Below are 17582 nucleotides of genomic sequence, written 5' to 3' on the forward strand. Positions count from 1 at the left end.
GAGAGCAGAGGAATGACTGTCGATTAGGGCAACCTCTTCCCCACCCCCCACCCAAACCCCTCCCCGTGCCAAACACACCCCTGGGCTCTTTACCATCCCGATCGCAACAGATCAGCAGGTACAGCTCCTTAGCCAACAAGAAGGCACAACCTTGAAAGCCTGGGTTGTAAACTCGAGCTTTAATACAGGGACCCACAATACATTTGACCCAGAGCGAACCATGCTGCTGGCCGACTGACCGAGCCCGAGCTCCAAGTTGGGAAGGGGAGGTGACCTCAAAAGAAAATGAGAGAGAGAGAGAGACAGACAGATAATTTACACACGGACACACAAAAGGACGTCTCCATGACTAATAAGTTAAAAGTTTGAAACCGAAGATGCAATTGTATTGTGCTAACCCCAGACCCAACCGCCCGGCAGGATTATTCCAGGAAAGCTAACTCTATTCACAGAAAGCTGTTCCTCATCCAATAAAGCTGTTTATTGCGTCCCGACATCGTCAACATCCTGTGGCCCCGGGCATGGGGAGACGGGTGACAGGATGGGTTACGTGACAGAGAGCAGGAGTGAAGCTCATTATTTTTAGCCATTCCCCTGTCATTTCTCCAGTGTCAATATTTGAAGGTTGCTGCCGGGTTAAATTGCAAGCATCAGTGCACGGTGGACAGGCCTGAAGGCCTGTATCGGAAAGGGATAAGACCAAAGCAAGCTGGAAAGCTGAGTAGCACCCAGGCTTGGGGGGAGGGGTGGGGAGCGAGCGCCACACTCCATCGCCGCAGGGTTACCAATCCGCCCCCCCCCCTCCGCCACGTTACAGTCCCAATCCCTTAAGAAGCCAAACCGTTCAAAAATCATCAGTAACAATTTGGCGTTGCGGCATTTTTGTTTAAACAGTGGGTATTGATGACGTGGAGGAGTTCACCAGCCTGACAACATGACAGAGTTGAGTTAACATCAGTACAAAGGCAATCACTAACCCTGCACTCCAGCTAACCAGCATGTCGTTGCGACCACGCCAGTTAATCCGGCCCCTTGCATTGTCACAACTGCTCGCACTCCGGTTATTTACTGCATGTCTCTTACTATGATGTGGAGATGTGTTTAAAATGCTCCCTCCACCCACATTGTCTGTACCTTTAAGACCTGGCTGGCTGTAGGGATTCGCATTCTAATCAGTATTCTGTAACTTGATTTCTGTGTCTCTGTGCCCTGTTTGAGAGCACATAGGTTGAAGGTGCGTGGGGAAAAGTTTAGAGGAGATGTGCGAGGTGAGTTTTTTTACACAGAGGATGGTGAGTGTCTGGAAGGCGCTGTCCGGGGAGGTGGTGGGAGCGGGTACGATAGCGCATTTAAGGGGCAACTAGACAAATACATGAATAGGATGGGAATGGAAGGATACGGACTCTAAGTGCATACGGCTTGAGTTTAGGCAGGCATCATGACCGGCGCAGGCTTGGAGGGCCGAAGGGCCCGTTCCTGTGCTGTACTGTTCTTTGTTCTTTGATACAGAACAAATATTATTGAATAATAAATTCCTGTCATTTCAATATTAATACATTTCTATTGATTAGTAAATCTCTCTGCTTTATGCCAAATTTCTAAGGTTGGAGGCAGACATTACAATCAAAAAGTAAAGTAAAATTTAATTTATTAGTCACAAGTCGGCTTACATTAACACTGCAATGAAGTTACTGTGAAAATCCCTTAGTCGTCACACTCCGACGCCTGTTCGGGTAACACTGAGGGAGAATTTAGCACGGCCAATTAAAAAAAAATCAGAAATCCAACTAATACAGAACAAATATTATTGATGAATAAATTCCTATAATTTTAATATTAATAAGGCGGCACAGTGGTTAGCTCTGCTGCCTCACAGCTCCAGGGACCCAGGTTCGATTCCTGGCTTGGGTCACTGTCTGTGTGGAGTCTGCACGTTCTCCCCCCGTGTCTGCGTGGGTTTCCTCCGGGTGCTCCGGTTTCCTCCCACAGTCTGAAAGATGTGCTGGTTAGGTGGATTGGCCATGCTAAATTGCCCCTTAGTGTCCAAAGATGTGCGGGTTAGGGGGATTGGCCGTGCTAAATTGCCCCTTAGTGTCCAAAGATGTGCGGGTTAGGTGGATTGGCCATACTAAATTGCCCCTTAGTATTCAAAGATGTGCGGGTTAGGTGGATTGGCCATGCAAAATTCTCCCTTAGTGTCCTAAGATATACAGGTTAGGTGGATTGGCCATACTAAATTGCCCTTAGTGTCCAAAGATGTGCAGGTCAGGTGGATTGGCCGTGCTAAATTGCCCCTTAGTGTCCAAAGATGTGCAGGTTACGTGGATTGGCCATACTAAATTGCCCCTTAGTGTCCAAAGATGTGCAGGTCAGGTGGATTGGCCGTGCTAAATTGTCCCTTAGTGTCCAAAGATGTGCGGGTTAGGTGGATTGGCCATGCTAAATTGCCCCTTAGTATTCAAAGATGTGCAGGTCAGGTGGATTGGCCATGCTAAATTGCCCCTTAGTATTCAAAGATGTGCAGGTCAGGTGGATTGGCCATGCTAAATTGCCCCTTAGTGTCCCGGGATGCATAGGTTAGAGAGGTTAGAGGGGTAAATATGTGGAGTTACAGGGATAGGGCCTAGGTGGGATGGTTGTCGGTGCAGGCTCGATGGGCTGAATGGCCCCCTCCCGCAATGTAGCGATTCTATGATTCTATTCTCTGATTCTATACATTTCTATTGATGAATAAATTCCTCTGCTTTATGCCAAATCACTCAAGTTGGAGGCAGACATTACAATTAGTCTCCGTCTCCTCTGGCTCGGAAGGTTTCAGTTTCTGATCGATATCCAAAGCGCTCACAGCACGGACACCCACATGAGAGCAGCATCGTGCTGAGCCGCGATGGCTTCCATAGTCAAACATCCCATCGGCGCACACAACCAGTTAAGCAAAGTACAGGAAGACTGCCCACTGAGCTACGGACTGTGACAGGCATCACCCGATTCTATTGACGACAGGAAGAGGGGGAAAAGGATGGAACCTGCAGAGGGAAAATGGATATCTGTAAAGACTACAGCCGCCCCCACATATCCCACCGTCTCAGCGCACCCCAATAAACCTCACCTCACCCCTACACCCCAGCTACGACTGGAACACCACACTCTGCACGCTCTCCTTTCCTTCTCTATGAACAGTATGCTCTGTCTGTATAGCGCAAGAAACAATACTTTTCACTGCATCCCAATACATGTGACAATAATAAATCAAATCCTTCTCCCCTGTGTACTCTATGAACGGTATGCTTTGTCTGTATAGTGCGCAAGAAACAATACTTTTCACCATGTCCCAATACATGTGACAATAATAAATCAAATTAAATATATTAAGTTTATCATTCTCTACACCCTAACTATGACTGTAACACAACATTCTGCACCCCCTCCTTTCCTTCTCCCCTATGTACTCTATGAATGGTATGCTTTGTCTGGATAGCGCGCAAGAAACAATACTTTTCACTGCATCCCAATACATGTGACAATAATAAATCAAATCCTTCTCCCCTATGTACTCTATGAACGGTATGCTTTGTCTGGATAGCGCGCACGAAACAATACTTTTCACTGTATCCCAATACACGTGACAATAATAAATCAAATCCTTCTCCCCTATGTACTCTATGAACGGTATGCTCTGTCTGTATAGCGCGCAAGAAACAATACTTTTCACTGTATCCCAATACATGTGACAATAATAAATCGAATCAATATTAGGGGTGCGAAGACACGTCCTTCAATTCCCCAACTTTCTCTGTACCCCATGATTTTATTTGTGCCACTTACCGGTGCACTGAAACTCCTCACCATCTGTGTTAAGCTGCGGATATTACTGTAGCTCCTTTCGATGAGATACTGCATGTTACTGTTGACCGTCACGTTCTGGGCCTTCTGGACTGCAGCGGCGAGCACTTTGAGGCCAGTCTGCACCTCCTCAGCTTTCGTCCTCGACTGCGGAGACAGAAAGATTAATGCAGCAACTGTATGATCATCCCAACACAACACATTCTGAGCTCCCACTGAGGCATGGGCAGCGGGGAGAAAATGTCAGGCTCTTAGAATCGGCCCGCTAAAGCATCGGACCAGAATTTCTCAGAAGTGGGCCAATAATTCCCTGACCTTCACTCACTACGAATCCCACTCCCAATCAGTCCTTTAGCACAGCGGGTTAGCACTGCTGCCTCACAGCGCCAGGGACCCGGGTTCAAACCCCGACCTCAGGTCACTGTCTGTGTGGAGTTCGCACGTTCTCCCTCGTGTCTGCGTGGGTTTCCTCCGGTTTCCTCCCACACTCCAAAAGATGTGTAGGCTAGGTGGATTGGCCGTGCTAAATTGCCCCTTAGTGTCCAAAGATGTGCAGGCTAGGTGGATTAGCCGTGCTAAATTGTCCCTTAGTGTCCAAAGATGTGTAGGTTAGGTGGATTGGCCATACTAAATTGCCCCTTAGTGTCCAAAGATGTGCAGGTTAGGTGGATTGGCCGTGCTAAATTGTCCCTTAGTGTCCAAAGATGTGCAGGTTAGGTGGATTGGCCATGCTAAATTGCCCCTTAGTGTCCAAAGATGTGCAGGTTAGGTGGATTGGCCATGCTAAATTGCCCCTTAGTGTCCAAAGATGTGCAGGTTAGGTGGATTGGCCATGCTAAATTGCCCCTTAGAGTCCAAAGATGTGCAGGTTAGGTGGATTGGCCGTGCTAAATTGTCCCTTAGTGTCCAAAGATGTGCAGGTTAGGTGGATTGGCCATGCTAAATTGCCCCTTAGTGTCCAAAGATGTGCAGGTTAGGTGGATTGGCCGTGCTAAATTGTCCCTTAGGGTCCAAAGATGTGTGGGTTAGGTGGATTGGCCATGCTAAATTGTCCCTTAGGGTCCAAAGATGTGCAGGTTAGGTGGATTGGCCGTGCTAAATTGTCCCTTAGGGTCCAAAGATGTGTGGGTTAGGTGGATTGGCCGTGCTAAATTGTCCCTTAGTGTCCAAAGATGTGCAGGTTAGGTGGATTGGCCGTGCTAAATTGCCCCTTAGTGTCCAAAGATGTGCAGGTTAGGTGGATTGGCCGTGCTAAATTGCCCCTTAGTGTCCAAAGATGTGCAGGTTAGGTGGATTGGCCATGCTAAATTGCCCCTTAGTGTCCAAAGATGTGCAGGTTAGGTGGATTGGCCATGCTAAATTGCCCCCTAGTGTCAGGGGGATTAGCAAGGGTAAATTGCAGGGATGGGGTCTGGGTGGGGTTGTGACCGGCGCGGGCTCGGTGACGGCCCCCTTCTGCACTGGGGAGATTCTATGATTCTATTGTATCTACTCAAAGGAGCCCATAATAAGCAATCAAAACAAATCCCATATGTCGCACTAAACTTAACACTTGGCATGCTACCAATGACATTCTGCCAGGAGCCAAATCTGCGGTGTACTTTGTGAATGAATGACCTGAATTTACATCGCACTTCACAAAACCACAGGACATCCCAAGGAGCTTCACACAAAGGTGTACTTCATATTGCAGCATAGGGAAAAGTGCCGGACAATTTGCACAGAGCAACATTCGACAAACCGCAACATGATAACAACCAGGTCAGCGTTTTTTATATAATTATGTTGGTTAAAGGATAAATATCAGCCAGGATATGGGAGAACTCCCATAATCTTCCTCAAAGTATCACCATGTTTAAAGTTTAAGTTTATCCATTACTGTCACAAGTCGGCTTACATTAACACCGCAAGGAAGTTACTGTGAAAATCCCCCTAGTCGCCCACACTCCAGCACCTGTTCGGGTAACACTGAGGGAGAATTTAGCACGGCCCAATGCACCCTAACCAGCACGTCTTTCCCCGGACTGTGGGAGGAAACCGGAGCACCCGGAGGAAACCCACGCAGACACGGGGGGAGAATGTGCAGACTCCACACAGACAGTGACCCCAAGCCGGGAATCGAACCCGGGTCCCTGGCGCTGTGAGGCAGCAGTGCTAACCCACTGTGCCATCGTGCTGCCCGACAGTCTTTAACATCTAGCTGAGAGGTCGGACTGGTGCCTCGGATGGTGTCCCATCCAGAAGGCAGCTCCTCTGACAATGCGGCCCTCCCCAAATCGGGTGCAAGTCTTTCAATCCTAGAGGCTGTTAAATGTTAACGTTTATTTATTAGTCACAAGTGAGGCTTACATTAACACTGCAATGAAGTTGCTGTGGAAAATCCCCTAGTCGCCGCAGTCCGGCGCCTGTTCGGGTAACACTGAGGGGGAATTTAGCCCGGCCAATGCACCCTAACCAGCACGTCTTTCGGACTGCGGGAGGAAACTGGAGCACCCGGAGGAAACCCACGCAGACACGGGGAGAACGTGCAAACTTCACACAGACAGTGACCCAAGCCGGGAATCGAACCCGGGTCCCTGGCGTTGTGAGGCAGCAGCGCTAACCCACTGTGCCACCCCATGCTCCTTCAAGTGGATTCTCCGAGCATTCTTTTGAATTGTGACGCTTTAAAATGCGATCAGTTCAGGCACAATTAGGCGTGAGGCAAATGGAGTTGCATCTTGTTGCATCTTGAAGTCCGTCAGTGACCCCCCTCCCCCCGGCACGCAGATACTTCTGCATCACTTGAGAAAATACTCAAGAAGAGTGGAAACCAATTGCTTTTTCAATGTACAATAAACCCTGCCAGATCAAGATCGAACTTGGAATTAGGAGCCAAATTTCCCATTCTGAAAGAAAAACATTTAACCTTTAGGTTGACCTGGCAATTAATCTCTAACTGACCCAGACAGATCAGTAATAGTGCCACGTGACTTTAATAGGAACAGCAAGGTACACACTGCTGACGCTGAGAAGCAGAACACACCGCCATGCTTTGTCCAATGCTCCTCTCCTTATCAGTTTACCAACTCTGTTGAGTAGTTTCATGGATAATCAATTCATACAACCCATCATTTTCCTCATCATAGAATCCCTACAGTGCAGAAGGAGGCCGTTTGATCCACACCAACCACAATCCCACCCAGGATCCCATCACCATAGCCCCATGTGTTTACCCGAGCTAGTCCCCCTGACACTCAGGGGCAATTCAGCATGGCCAGTCCACCTAACATACACGTGGCGTCACAGTGGGCACAGTGGTTAGCGTTGCTGCCTCACAGCTCCAGGGTCCCGGGTTCGATTCCCGGCTCGGGTCACTGTCTGTGTGGAGTTTGCACATTCTCCTCGTGTCTGCGTGGGTTTCCTCCGGGTGCTTCGGTTTCCTCCCACAGTCCAAAGATGTGCGGGTTAGGTTGATTGGCCAGGTTAAAAATTGCCCCTTAGAGTCCTGAGATGCGTACATTAGCGGGTAAAATATGTGGGGGTAGGGCCTGGGTGGGATTGTGGTCGGTGCAGACTCGATGGGCCAAATGGCCTCTTTCTGTACTGTAGGGTTTCTATGATTTCTATGATTCCCGGCTTGGGTCACTGTCTATGTGGAGTTTGCATGTTCCCCCCGTGTCTGCGTGGGTTTCCTCCGGGTGCTCCGGTTTACAGATGCATAGAGGTTCCTCCCACAGTGCAAAGACGTGCATGTTAGGTGAATTGGCCATACTAAATTCTCCCTCAGTGTTATCCAAACAGGCACCGGAGTGTGGCGACTAGGGGGATTTTCACAGTAACTTCATTGCAGTGTGAATGTAAGCCTACTTGTGACTAATAAATAAACTTTACATCTTTGGAGTGTGGGAGGAAAGTGGAGCACTCGGAGGAAACCCACGCAGACGCGAGGAGAATGTGCAGACTCCACACAGACAGTGACCCAAGCCGGGAATCGAACCTGGGTCCCTGACGCTGTGAGGCAGCAGTGGTAACCACTGCGCCACCGTGTCGCTCCAAATCATACCCCTTAATATCCTTTAGGGTGAGATGGTGGCATAGTGGTAATGTCACTGGATTAGTCAGCCAGAGACACAGGTTAATTCTCTGGGGACATGCTTTCTTCAATAAATTTAGAATATAAAGCTAGATTTAGAAAAAAAAATAGACTTAGAAACAACCACTGATAATTGTAAAAACCCATCTGGTTCGCTCATATCATTTATTTGATTTGATTTATTGTTGTCACATGTATTGGGGTACAGTGAAAAGTATTGTTCCTTGCGCGCTATACAGACAAAGCATACCATTCATAGAGTACATAGGGGAGAAGGATTTGATTTATTATTGTCACATGTCATAGAAATCATAGAAACCCTACAGTACAGAAAGAGGCCATTCGGCCCATCGGGTCTGCACCGACCACAATCCCACCCAGGCCCTACCCCCATATCCCTACATATTTTACCCAATAATCCCTCTAATTTACGCATCCCGGGACACTGAGGGGCAATTTTAACCCGGCCAATCGACCTAACCCGCACATCTTTGGACTGTGGGAGGAAACCGGAGCACCCAGAGGAAACCCACGCAGACACGAGGAGAATGTGCAAACTCCACACAGACGGTGACCCAAGCCGGGAATCGAACCCAGGTCCCTGGAGCTGTGAAGCAGCAGTGCTAACCACTGTGCTACCGTGCCGCCCCTTTCATAGAGTACATAGGGGAGAAGGATTTGATTTGTCACATGTATTGGGATACAGTGAAAAGTATTGTTTCTTGCGCCCTATACAGACAAAGCATACCGTTCATAGAGTACATAGGGGAGAAGGATTTGATTTGTCACATGTATTGGGATACAGTGAAAAGTATTGTTTCTTGCGCCCTATACAGACAAAGCATACCGTTCATAGAGTACATAGAGGAGAAGGATTTGATTCGTCACATGTATTGGGATACAGTGAAAAGTATTGTTTCTTGCGCACTATACAGACAAAGCATACCGTTCATAAAGAATTAAAGGGAAGGGAAATCTCTCAACCTTACCCGGTCTGGCCTACATGTGACTCCAGAGCCACAGCCAATGTGGTTGACTCTTAACTGCCGTCTGAAATGGCTGAGCGAGACTCTCAGTTCATAGAATCATAGAAACCCTACAGTACAGAAAGAGGCCATTCGGCCCATCGAGTCTGCACCGACCACAATCCCACGCAGGCCCTACTCCCATATCCCTACATATTTACCTACTAATCCCTCTAACCTATGCATCTCAGGACACTAAGGGCAATTTTTAGCATGGCCAATCAACCTAACCCGCACATCTTTGGACTGTGGGAGGAAACCGGAGCACCCGGAGGAAACCCACGCAGACACGAGGAGAATGTGCAAACTCCACACAGACAGTGACCCAAGCCGGGAATCGAACCCGGGACCCTGGAGCTGTGAAGCAGCAGTGCTAACCACTGTGCTATCGTGCCGCCCTAAGGACAAATAGGGATGGGCAACCAATGCTGGACTTGCCAACAATACCCACATCCCATTCGAAAAGAATCCTTCTCCTCAAACACACCAACTTGCCCTCGATCCTATCTCTAAAGTCGGGTTGAATATACTTCATAATAATTCACTTCCTTGGGGTCACAAGGTCCCACCTGACATTCCCTTTCTGCTTCCCAACACGTCACGCACCTGTTTGGGTAACACTGAGGGAGAATTTAGCACGGCCAATCGCGCCTACCCAGCACGTCTTTCGGACTGTGGGAGGAAACCGGAGCACCCGGAGGAAACCCACGCAGACACGGGGAGAACGTGCGGACTCCGCACAGACAGTAGACCCAAGCCGGGAATCGGATCCTGGTCCTTGGTGCCGTGAGGCAGCAGTGCTAACCCACTGTGCCACCGTGTTCCCCTTCAACTACCTCATCAAATGCTTGCATTAGTTTGAAGACCTCCTAACTGATCACCCACCGCTCAAGACACAAAGCGGGCTTGTGCAACCTGTCCTCAACTCTTCAATCAATGGTGAATTTGCAACTGTACATTCAGACCAGTGGTCCAGCTTCTGTAGGTCCAATGCTAGGTTCAAATATCCGTCACAGGAATCAACGTGGTTTATATAGACGATATAATCGCTCAACATGATCACAGGATTGTTATTACCCACAGGAGGTTAATCAACCAGCTCTCAGTGAGCCAAGCACCTGGTGCCAGTCTCTGTAACCCTGCGCATCCTTCCTTTTCAGATATTTTTGCTGCAGTCTCTCTAATGCCTTGACATCCTTCCTAAAGTTCTCCAAGGCGGCCTTCACGACACACGACAGCGCAGAGTCGCTGAGCAGAAACTGATAGCCAAGTTCCGCACACATGAGGACGGCCTAAACCGGGATGTTGGATTTATGTCACATTATCAGTAACCCCCACAGCTTGCCTCCTGGACTTGCGGGCTGTCCTGTCTGGAGACAATACACATCTCTTTAACCTGTGCTTAATGCTCCCTCCAACCACATTGTCTGTATCTTTAAGATCTGGTTGGTTGTAGGGATTCGCATTCTAATCAGTATTCTGTAACTTGATTTTTGTGTCTCTGTGCCCTGTTTGAGAGCAGATTTCCACTCCATCTGACGAAGGAGCAGCGCTCTGGGGATTACACACAGGTAAGGAATGGCAGATTTCCTTCCCTGAAGGACTTGAGTGAATCAGGTGGGATTTTACGACAATCATTAGACTTTTAATTCCAGGTTTTTCTTCAAATTTCGCCATCTGCTGAGGTGGGAATCGAACCCCTTTTCCTGGGTCCCCAGATCAGTAGCCCAGTGAAAACAGGCGGCACAGTAACACAGTGGTTAGCACTGCTGCTTCACAGCTCCAGGGACCCGGGTTCGATTCCCGGCTCGGGTCACTGTCATAGAAATCATAGAAACCCTACAGTACAGAAAGAGGCCATTCGACCCATCGAGTCTGCACCGACCACAATCCCACCCAGGCCCTAACCCCATATCCCTACATATTTTACCCGCTAATCCCTCTAATCTACGCATCCCAGGACACTAAGGGGCGATTTTAGCACGGCCAATCAACCTAACCCGCACATCTTTGGACTGTGGGAGGAAACCGGAGCACCCGGGCGGCACGGTAGTACAGTGGGTTAGCACTGCTGCTTCACAGCTCCAGGGTCCCGGGTTCGATTCCCGGCTCGGGTCACTGTCTGTGTGGAGTTTGCACATTCTCCTCGTGTCTGCGTGGGTTTCCTCCGGGTGCTCCGGTTTCCTCCCACAGTCCAAAGATGTGCGGGTTAGGTTGATTGGCCAGATTACAAAATTGCCCCTTAGAGTCCTGGGATGTGTAGGTTAGAGGGATTAGCGGGTAAAATATGTGGGGGTAGGGCCTGGGTGGGATTGTGGTCGGTGCAGACTCGATGGGCCGAATGGCCTCCTTCTGCACTGTAGGGTTTCTATGATTTCTATGATTTCACCCGGAGGAAACCCACGCAGACACGAGGAGAATGTGCAAACTCCACACAGACAGTGACCCCAAGCCGGGAATCGAACCCGGGTCCCTGGAGCTGTGAAGCAGCAGTGCTAACCACTGTGCTACCGTGCCGCCCAAACTGTGCGGAGTCTGCACATTCTCCTCGTGTCTGCGTGGGTTTCCTCCGGGTGCCCCGGTTTCCTCCCACAGTCCCAAAGACTTGCGGGTTAGGTTGATTGGCCGTGCTAAAAAATTGCCCCTTAGTGTCCTGAGATGTGTAGGTTAGAGGGATTAGTTGGTAAATATGTAGGGATATGGGGGTAGGGCCTGGGTGGGATTGTGGTCGATGCAGACTCGATGGGCCGAATGGCCTCTTTCTGTGCTGTAGGGTTTCTAAGATTCTAAGCGCCGGGGACCCGGGTTCGATTCCCGGCTTGGGTCACTGTCTGTGTGGAGTTTGCACGTTCTCCCCCCCGTGTCTGCGTGGGTTTCCTCCGGGTGCTCCGGTTTCCTCCCACAGTCTGAAAGACGTGCTGGTTAGGGTGCATTGACCCGAACAGGCGCCGGAGTGTGGCGACTAGGGAAATTTCACATTAGCTTCATTGCAGTGTTAATGTAAGCCTTACTTGTGACTAATAAATAAACTTTAACAGCGACCATAACATTACACCATCACCTCCCGTGATCCTGGCACAGTTTCTCCCCATCTGTCCCCTCATGACTTTGAGTAGCTCAAATCAAATCTCCTCTCAACCTTCTCTTCTCCAAGGAGAACTGTTCCAACTTTTCCAATCTTTTCCATGTAACTGAGGTTCCTCACCCCTGGGACCATTCCCGTGAACCTTTGCTGCAGTCTCTCTAATGCCTTGACATCCTTCCTAAAGGATGATACCCCGGAATTGATGCAATTGCCCCATCTGAGGCTGAATTATACAAGTTTATCAATGTTGGTGTCACATCGTGGCAGTAAAAACATAGAATCATAGAATCCCTACAGCACAGAAAGAGGCCATTCGGCCCATCGAGTCTGCACCGACCACAATCCCACCCAGGCCCTACCCCCATATCCCTACATATTTTACCCACTAATCCCTCTAATCTATGCATCTCAGGGCACTAAGGGGCAATTTTAACCTGGCCAATCAACCTAACCCGCACATCTTTGGACTGTGGGAGGAAACCGGAGCACCCGGAGGAAACCCACGCAGACACGAGGAGAATGTGCAAACTCCACACAGACAGTGACCCGAGCCGGGAATCGAACCCAGGTCCCTGGAGCTGTGAAGCAGCAGTGCTAACCACTGTGCTACCGTGCCACCCAATACATCAAATAAACATGAAGTTAAACACCCAGCGCCATCAAGAGGTACAGCAGCACCAGATAGACATTAGATACTTTTATGGAGCAGCACGGTGGCACAGTGGTTAGCACTGCTGCCTCACAGCGCCAGGGACCCGGGTTCGATTCCCGGCTTGGGTCACTGTCTGTGTGGAGTTTGCACATTCTCCCCGTGTCTGCGTGGGTTTCCTCCGGGTGCTCCGGTTTCCTCCCACAGTCCAAAGATGTGCAGGTTAGGTTGATTGGCTGTGCTAGAATTGACCCTAGCATCAGGGGTGCTAGCAGGGTAAATATGTGGGGTTACAGAAATAGGGCTTGGGTGGGATTGTGGTCGGTGCCGACTCGATGGGCCGAATGGCCTCTTTTTGCACTGTAGGGATTCTATGATCCTGTGAATTCCCAGCCATGACTTAATAGAGGTTTATAAAATGATGAAGGGGATAGATAGAGTGAACATTCAAAGACTATTTCCTCGGGTGGATGGAGCTATTACAAGGGGGCATAACTATAGGGTTCGTGGTGGGAGATACAGGAAGGATATCAGAGGTAGGTTCTTTACGCAGAGAGTGGTTGGGGTGTGGAATGGACTGCCTGCAGTGATAGTGGAGTCAGACACTTTAGGAACATTTAAGCGGTTATTGGATAGGCACATGGAGCACACCAGGATGATAGGGAGTGGGATAGCTTGATCTTGGTTTCAGATAAAGCTCGGCACAACATCGTGGGCCGAAGGGCCTGTTCTGTGCTGTACTGTTCTATGTTCTATGTGTCTCTGCCCCAAACTCTGCAGAAGAAAGCTTCCATTTCCCATACCAGGGGTGGCACGGTGGCACAGTGGGTTAGCACTGCTGCCTCACAGCGCCAGGGACCCGGGTTCGAATCCCGGCTCAGGTCACTGTCTGTGTGGAGTCTAGCACATTGTCTGCGTGGGTTTCCTCCGGGTGCTCCGGTTTCCCCTCCCACAGTCCGAAAGACGTGGTTAGGGTGCATTGACCTGAGCAGGCGCCGGAGTGTGGCGACTAGGGGAACTTCACAGTAACTTCATTGCAGTGTTAATGCAAGTCTTACTTATGACTAATGAATAAACTTTAGCCATTCTATGTACTCTATGAGAGAAATGGTCAATTGGCATCGATTGGGTAGCTGATCTTTAAAGTCTTAATGTTTCTGGAGCTTTCAGATTTTCTACAGCCGTTTCTATCAGCTTCATCATTTGGATCTTCCCTTTGCTGCACTGGAATCTTAAGGTTACAACTGCTTTCACAGCACTTCTTCTATTCTTCATAGGGACATAGGAACAATGGAGCTATTCGACTCATATAGCCTGCTCTCCCATTCAAACAGAACATAGCTGATCAACTACCTCTGCGCCATTTTCCGCCACTACCCACAGACAAAGATTCACCACCTTCTGAGTGAAGAAATGTCTTCATTTCAGTCTTAAATGGCCTCCCCCTTATTCCGAGATTGTCCCCGCTGGTTCGAGACTCACCAGCCGGAAGCAACATTCTCTCCACATCTACCCTGTCACGCACTGCAAGATTCTTGTGAGTTTCAATGAGATCATCGTTCATTCTTCGAAATTCTAGAGAATATAGGTTTCCGCAATCTCTCTTCCAAAGACAATCCTGCCATCCCAGGAATTAGACTGGTGAACCTTCAGTTTAAGGCTTGGCAAACTGGTATGAGATTTGCCCGAAGCACTTTAACTGTACAGGTTGGATGGATACATGGGAACATTCAAATCATATCAAACGATTTTAACCCACTGGATAGGCAGAATTGGGAAACAGACAATAGGATTTAGTCTGAAAACCCTTCAGAAGAACATCCAACCTCAGCCGGGATTGAAAATTTCCAAGTTCAGTCGAGAAACCAGTGAAATGTTGTGGAAATATTCCCTGTGCATTTGCAAATTTCCAGGCTGATGGATGTGGAACTTGTCCATTTTCCAATGGACACCTCCTGTAAGCTCGGGGCAGACTTGTCAAACGCTTCAAGAGTTGCTATTGAAGTGGCAACGGAATGACGAAGCAGAAAGGGTCGAGAGCTTCACGTTTTTAGGTGTCACCAACAACCTGACCTGGTGCCCCAACACCCCCCCATGCCGACTCTATAGTTAAGAAAGCCCCACCAACGCCTCTACTTTCTCAGAAGACTAAGGAAATTTGGCATGTCAGCTACGACTCTCACCAACTTTTACAGATGCACCATAGAAAGCATTCTTTCTGGGTGTATCACAGCTTGGTCTGGGCTCCTGCTCTGACCAAGACCCCAAGGAACTACAAAAGGTCGTGAATGTAGCCCAATCCATCACGCAAACCAGCCTCCCATCCATTGACTCTGTCTACACTTCCCGCTGCCTCGGGGAAAAGCAGCCAGCATAATCAAGGACCCCCACACACCCCGGACATTCTCTCTTCCACCTTCTCCCGTTGGGAAAAAGATACAAAAGTCTGAGGTCACGTACCAACCGACTTAAGAACAGCTTCTTCCCTGCTGCTGTCAGACTTTTGAATGGACCTACCTCACATTAAGTTGATCTTTCTCTACACCCTAGCTATGACTGTAACACTACATTCTGCACTCTCTCCTTTCCTTCTCTATGAATGGTATGCTTTGTCTGTATAGTGCGCGGGAAACAATACTTTTCACTGTATCCCAATACATGTGACAATAATAAATCAAATCAAATCCTTCTCCCCTATGTACTCTATGAACGGTATGCTTTGTCTGTATAGCGCGCAAGAAACAATACTTTTCACTGTATCCCAATACATGTGACAATAATAAATCAAATCCTTCTCCCCTGTGTACTCTATGAACGGTATGCTGTGTCTGTATAGCGCGCAAGAAACAATACTTTTCACTGTATCCCAATACAAGTGACAATTATAAATCAAATCCTTCTCCCCTACGTACTCTATGAATGGTATGTTTGGTATAGCACGCAAAAAACAATACTTTTCACTGTATCCCAATACAAGTGACAATTATAAATCAAATCCTTCTCCCCTACGTACTCTATGAATGGTCTGTTTGGTATCGCGCGCAAGAAACAATACTTTTCACTGTATCCCAATACAAGTGACAATTATAAATCAAATCCTTCTCCCCTACGTACTCTATGAATGGTATGTTTGGTATAGCGCGCAAGAAACAATACTTTTCACTGTATCCCAATACATGTGACAATAATAAATCAAATCCTTCTCCCCTATGTACTCTATGAACGGTATGCTTTGTCTGTGTAGCGCGCAAGAAACAATACTTTTCACTGTATCCCAATACATGTGACAATAATAAATCAAATCAAATCATGTTCCAGTGACTGTTCCCTGTTCTCGTTTCTCACCCTGGCTATGTCACAGTTGATGACTCTCTGATCTCTGAACCTCCATCAAAGCACTGAACCAAACCCCTGCCGGAAGTAAATCATTAAATCGGTGATGATGGCGAGGGATTTGAAGATGAGGTTGCTTCTAATCCTCCAACTCCAACTATCCTGTGTCAAGATTCTCTCTCACATTCAATTTTACGTGCCTTACTCATCCAGCAACTTAGGGCTCAAAAATGCTAACTAATCAAACAGAAATTGATGCAACTTCAGAGGTTAGGACTCTTCAACATTTTTTTTTTTAAGATCTCATCATCTTCCAAATCCGTTTGCATCTTTCTATGAACTTCCACTCCCTAACAGTACCGAAATGTGGTCTTATCAAAGGACCTCCAACATGACCATAATAAAGATAAACTCTCTCTCCTCATCCTGTCTGCTGCCTTTGATACATTTTACCACACCGACCTCCTCCACTTTTTCCATTGTTATCCATCTGGGTGGGGCTGCACTTTCCCAGACCCATTCTTATCTATCTAATCGTAGCAAGGGTATCACTTACAATGGCTTCTCTAAACCCCATCTTATTACCAACATCTCTGGTGTTCCTCTCAAGGATCTAACCTTTGCTCCCTTCACATCCATCGGCGACAAGATCGGAAAGGAAAGCATTAGTTTTGACCTGTGCGCTGACGATCCAGCTCGACCACACCATCATCTCTACCAACTCCCACACTTTTGCTACACTATCCAATATGGGGTGACCAGAAATCTCCTCCAACTCGATATTGGGAAGACCAAAGCTATGAGTCTTGGCTCTCATTACAAATCTGTTTCCTGGCAATTGACTCCACCCCAACTGTCTGGGGTTGAACCAGACCGTTTGCAACCCTGGTGTCATTTTCAAAATTAATTTATGGGAAGCGGGTGCCGCTCGCTGGACCAGCATTTATTGCCCATTCCTAATTGCCCTCAACTGAACCACTTGCTAGGCCATTTCAGAGGGCATTTAAGGGTCAACTGCATTGTTGTGGATCTGGAGCCACATGTAGGCCAGACCGGGTTATTTACATAGAAACTAGAAGCAGGAGGAGGCCACTCGGCCCTTCGCACCTGCTCCACCATTTTGATCATGGTTGATCATTGAATTCAATGTCCTGATTCCCCCCATCCCCCCATATCCCTCGATCCCTTTAGCCCCAAGAGCGATATCTAATTCCTTCTTGAAATCACACTACGTTTTGGCCTCAGCTACTTTCTGTGGGAGTGAATTCCACACATTCACCATCCTCTGGGTGAAGAAATTTCTCCTCACCTCAGTCCTAACAGGTTTACCTCCTTATCCTCAAACTCTGACCCCCTAGTTTTGGGCTCCCCCCTCACCACCGGGAACATTCTTTCTGAATCCACCCTGTCTGGACCTGTTAGAATTTTATAAGTTTCTATGAGATCCCCTCTCACTCTTCTAAACTCCAGTGAATATAATCATAGAATCAGTGCAGAAGGAGGCCATTCGGCCCATCGAGTCTGCACCGACCACAATCCACTCAGGCTCTATTCCCGTAACCTGTCATATTT

At 48.2% G+C, this 17582-nt stretch overlaps 1 protein-coding gene and 1 long non-coding RNA gene across 2 annotated transcripts in view; one reads left to right on the forward strand and one right to left on the reverse strand.

The window, feature by feature from the left end:
• The window catches only part of LOC144481726 (uncharacterized), a 95753-nt gene that overhangs the window by 59526 nt on the left and 18645 nt on the right, over window positions 1-17582 (forward strand). The gene's annotated exons all lie outside the window — the stretch shown is intronic.
• epoa (erythropoietin a) overlaps window positions 1-17582 on the reverse strand; it is a 65827-nt gene that overhangs the window by 15487 nt on the left and 32758 nt on the right. Inside the window, exon 4 of the mRNA XM_078200862.1 lies at window positions 3826-3990. Within this exon, the coding sequence (XP_078056988.1) occupies window positions 3826-3990 (165 nt within the window). The remainder of the gene's footprint in view (window positions 1-3825; window positions 3991-17582) is intronic.

This window comes from Mustelus asterias, chromosome 31, assembly GCF_964213995.1.
Source record: "Mustelus asterias chromosome 31, sMusAst1.hap1.1, whole genome shotgun sequence".
Classification (NCBI taxonomy): Eukaryota; Metazoa; Chordata; class Chondrichthyes; order Carcharhiniformes; family Triakidae; genus Mustelus; species Mustelus asterias.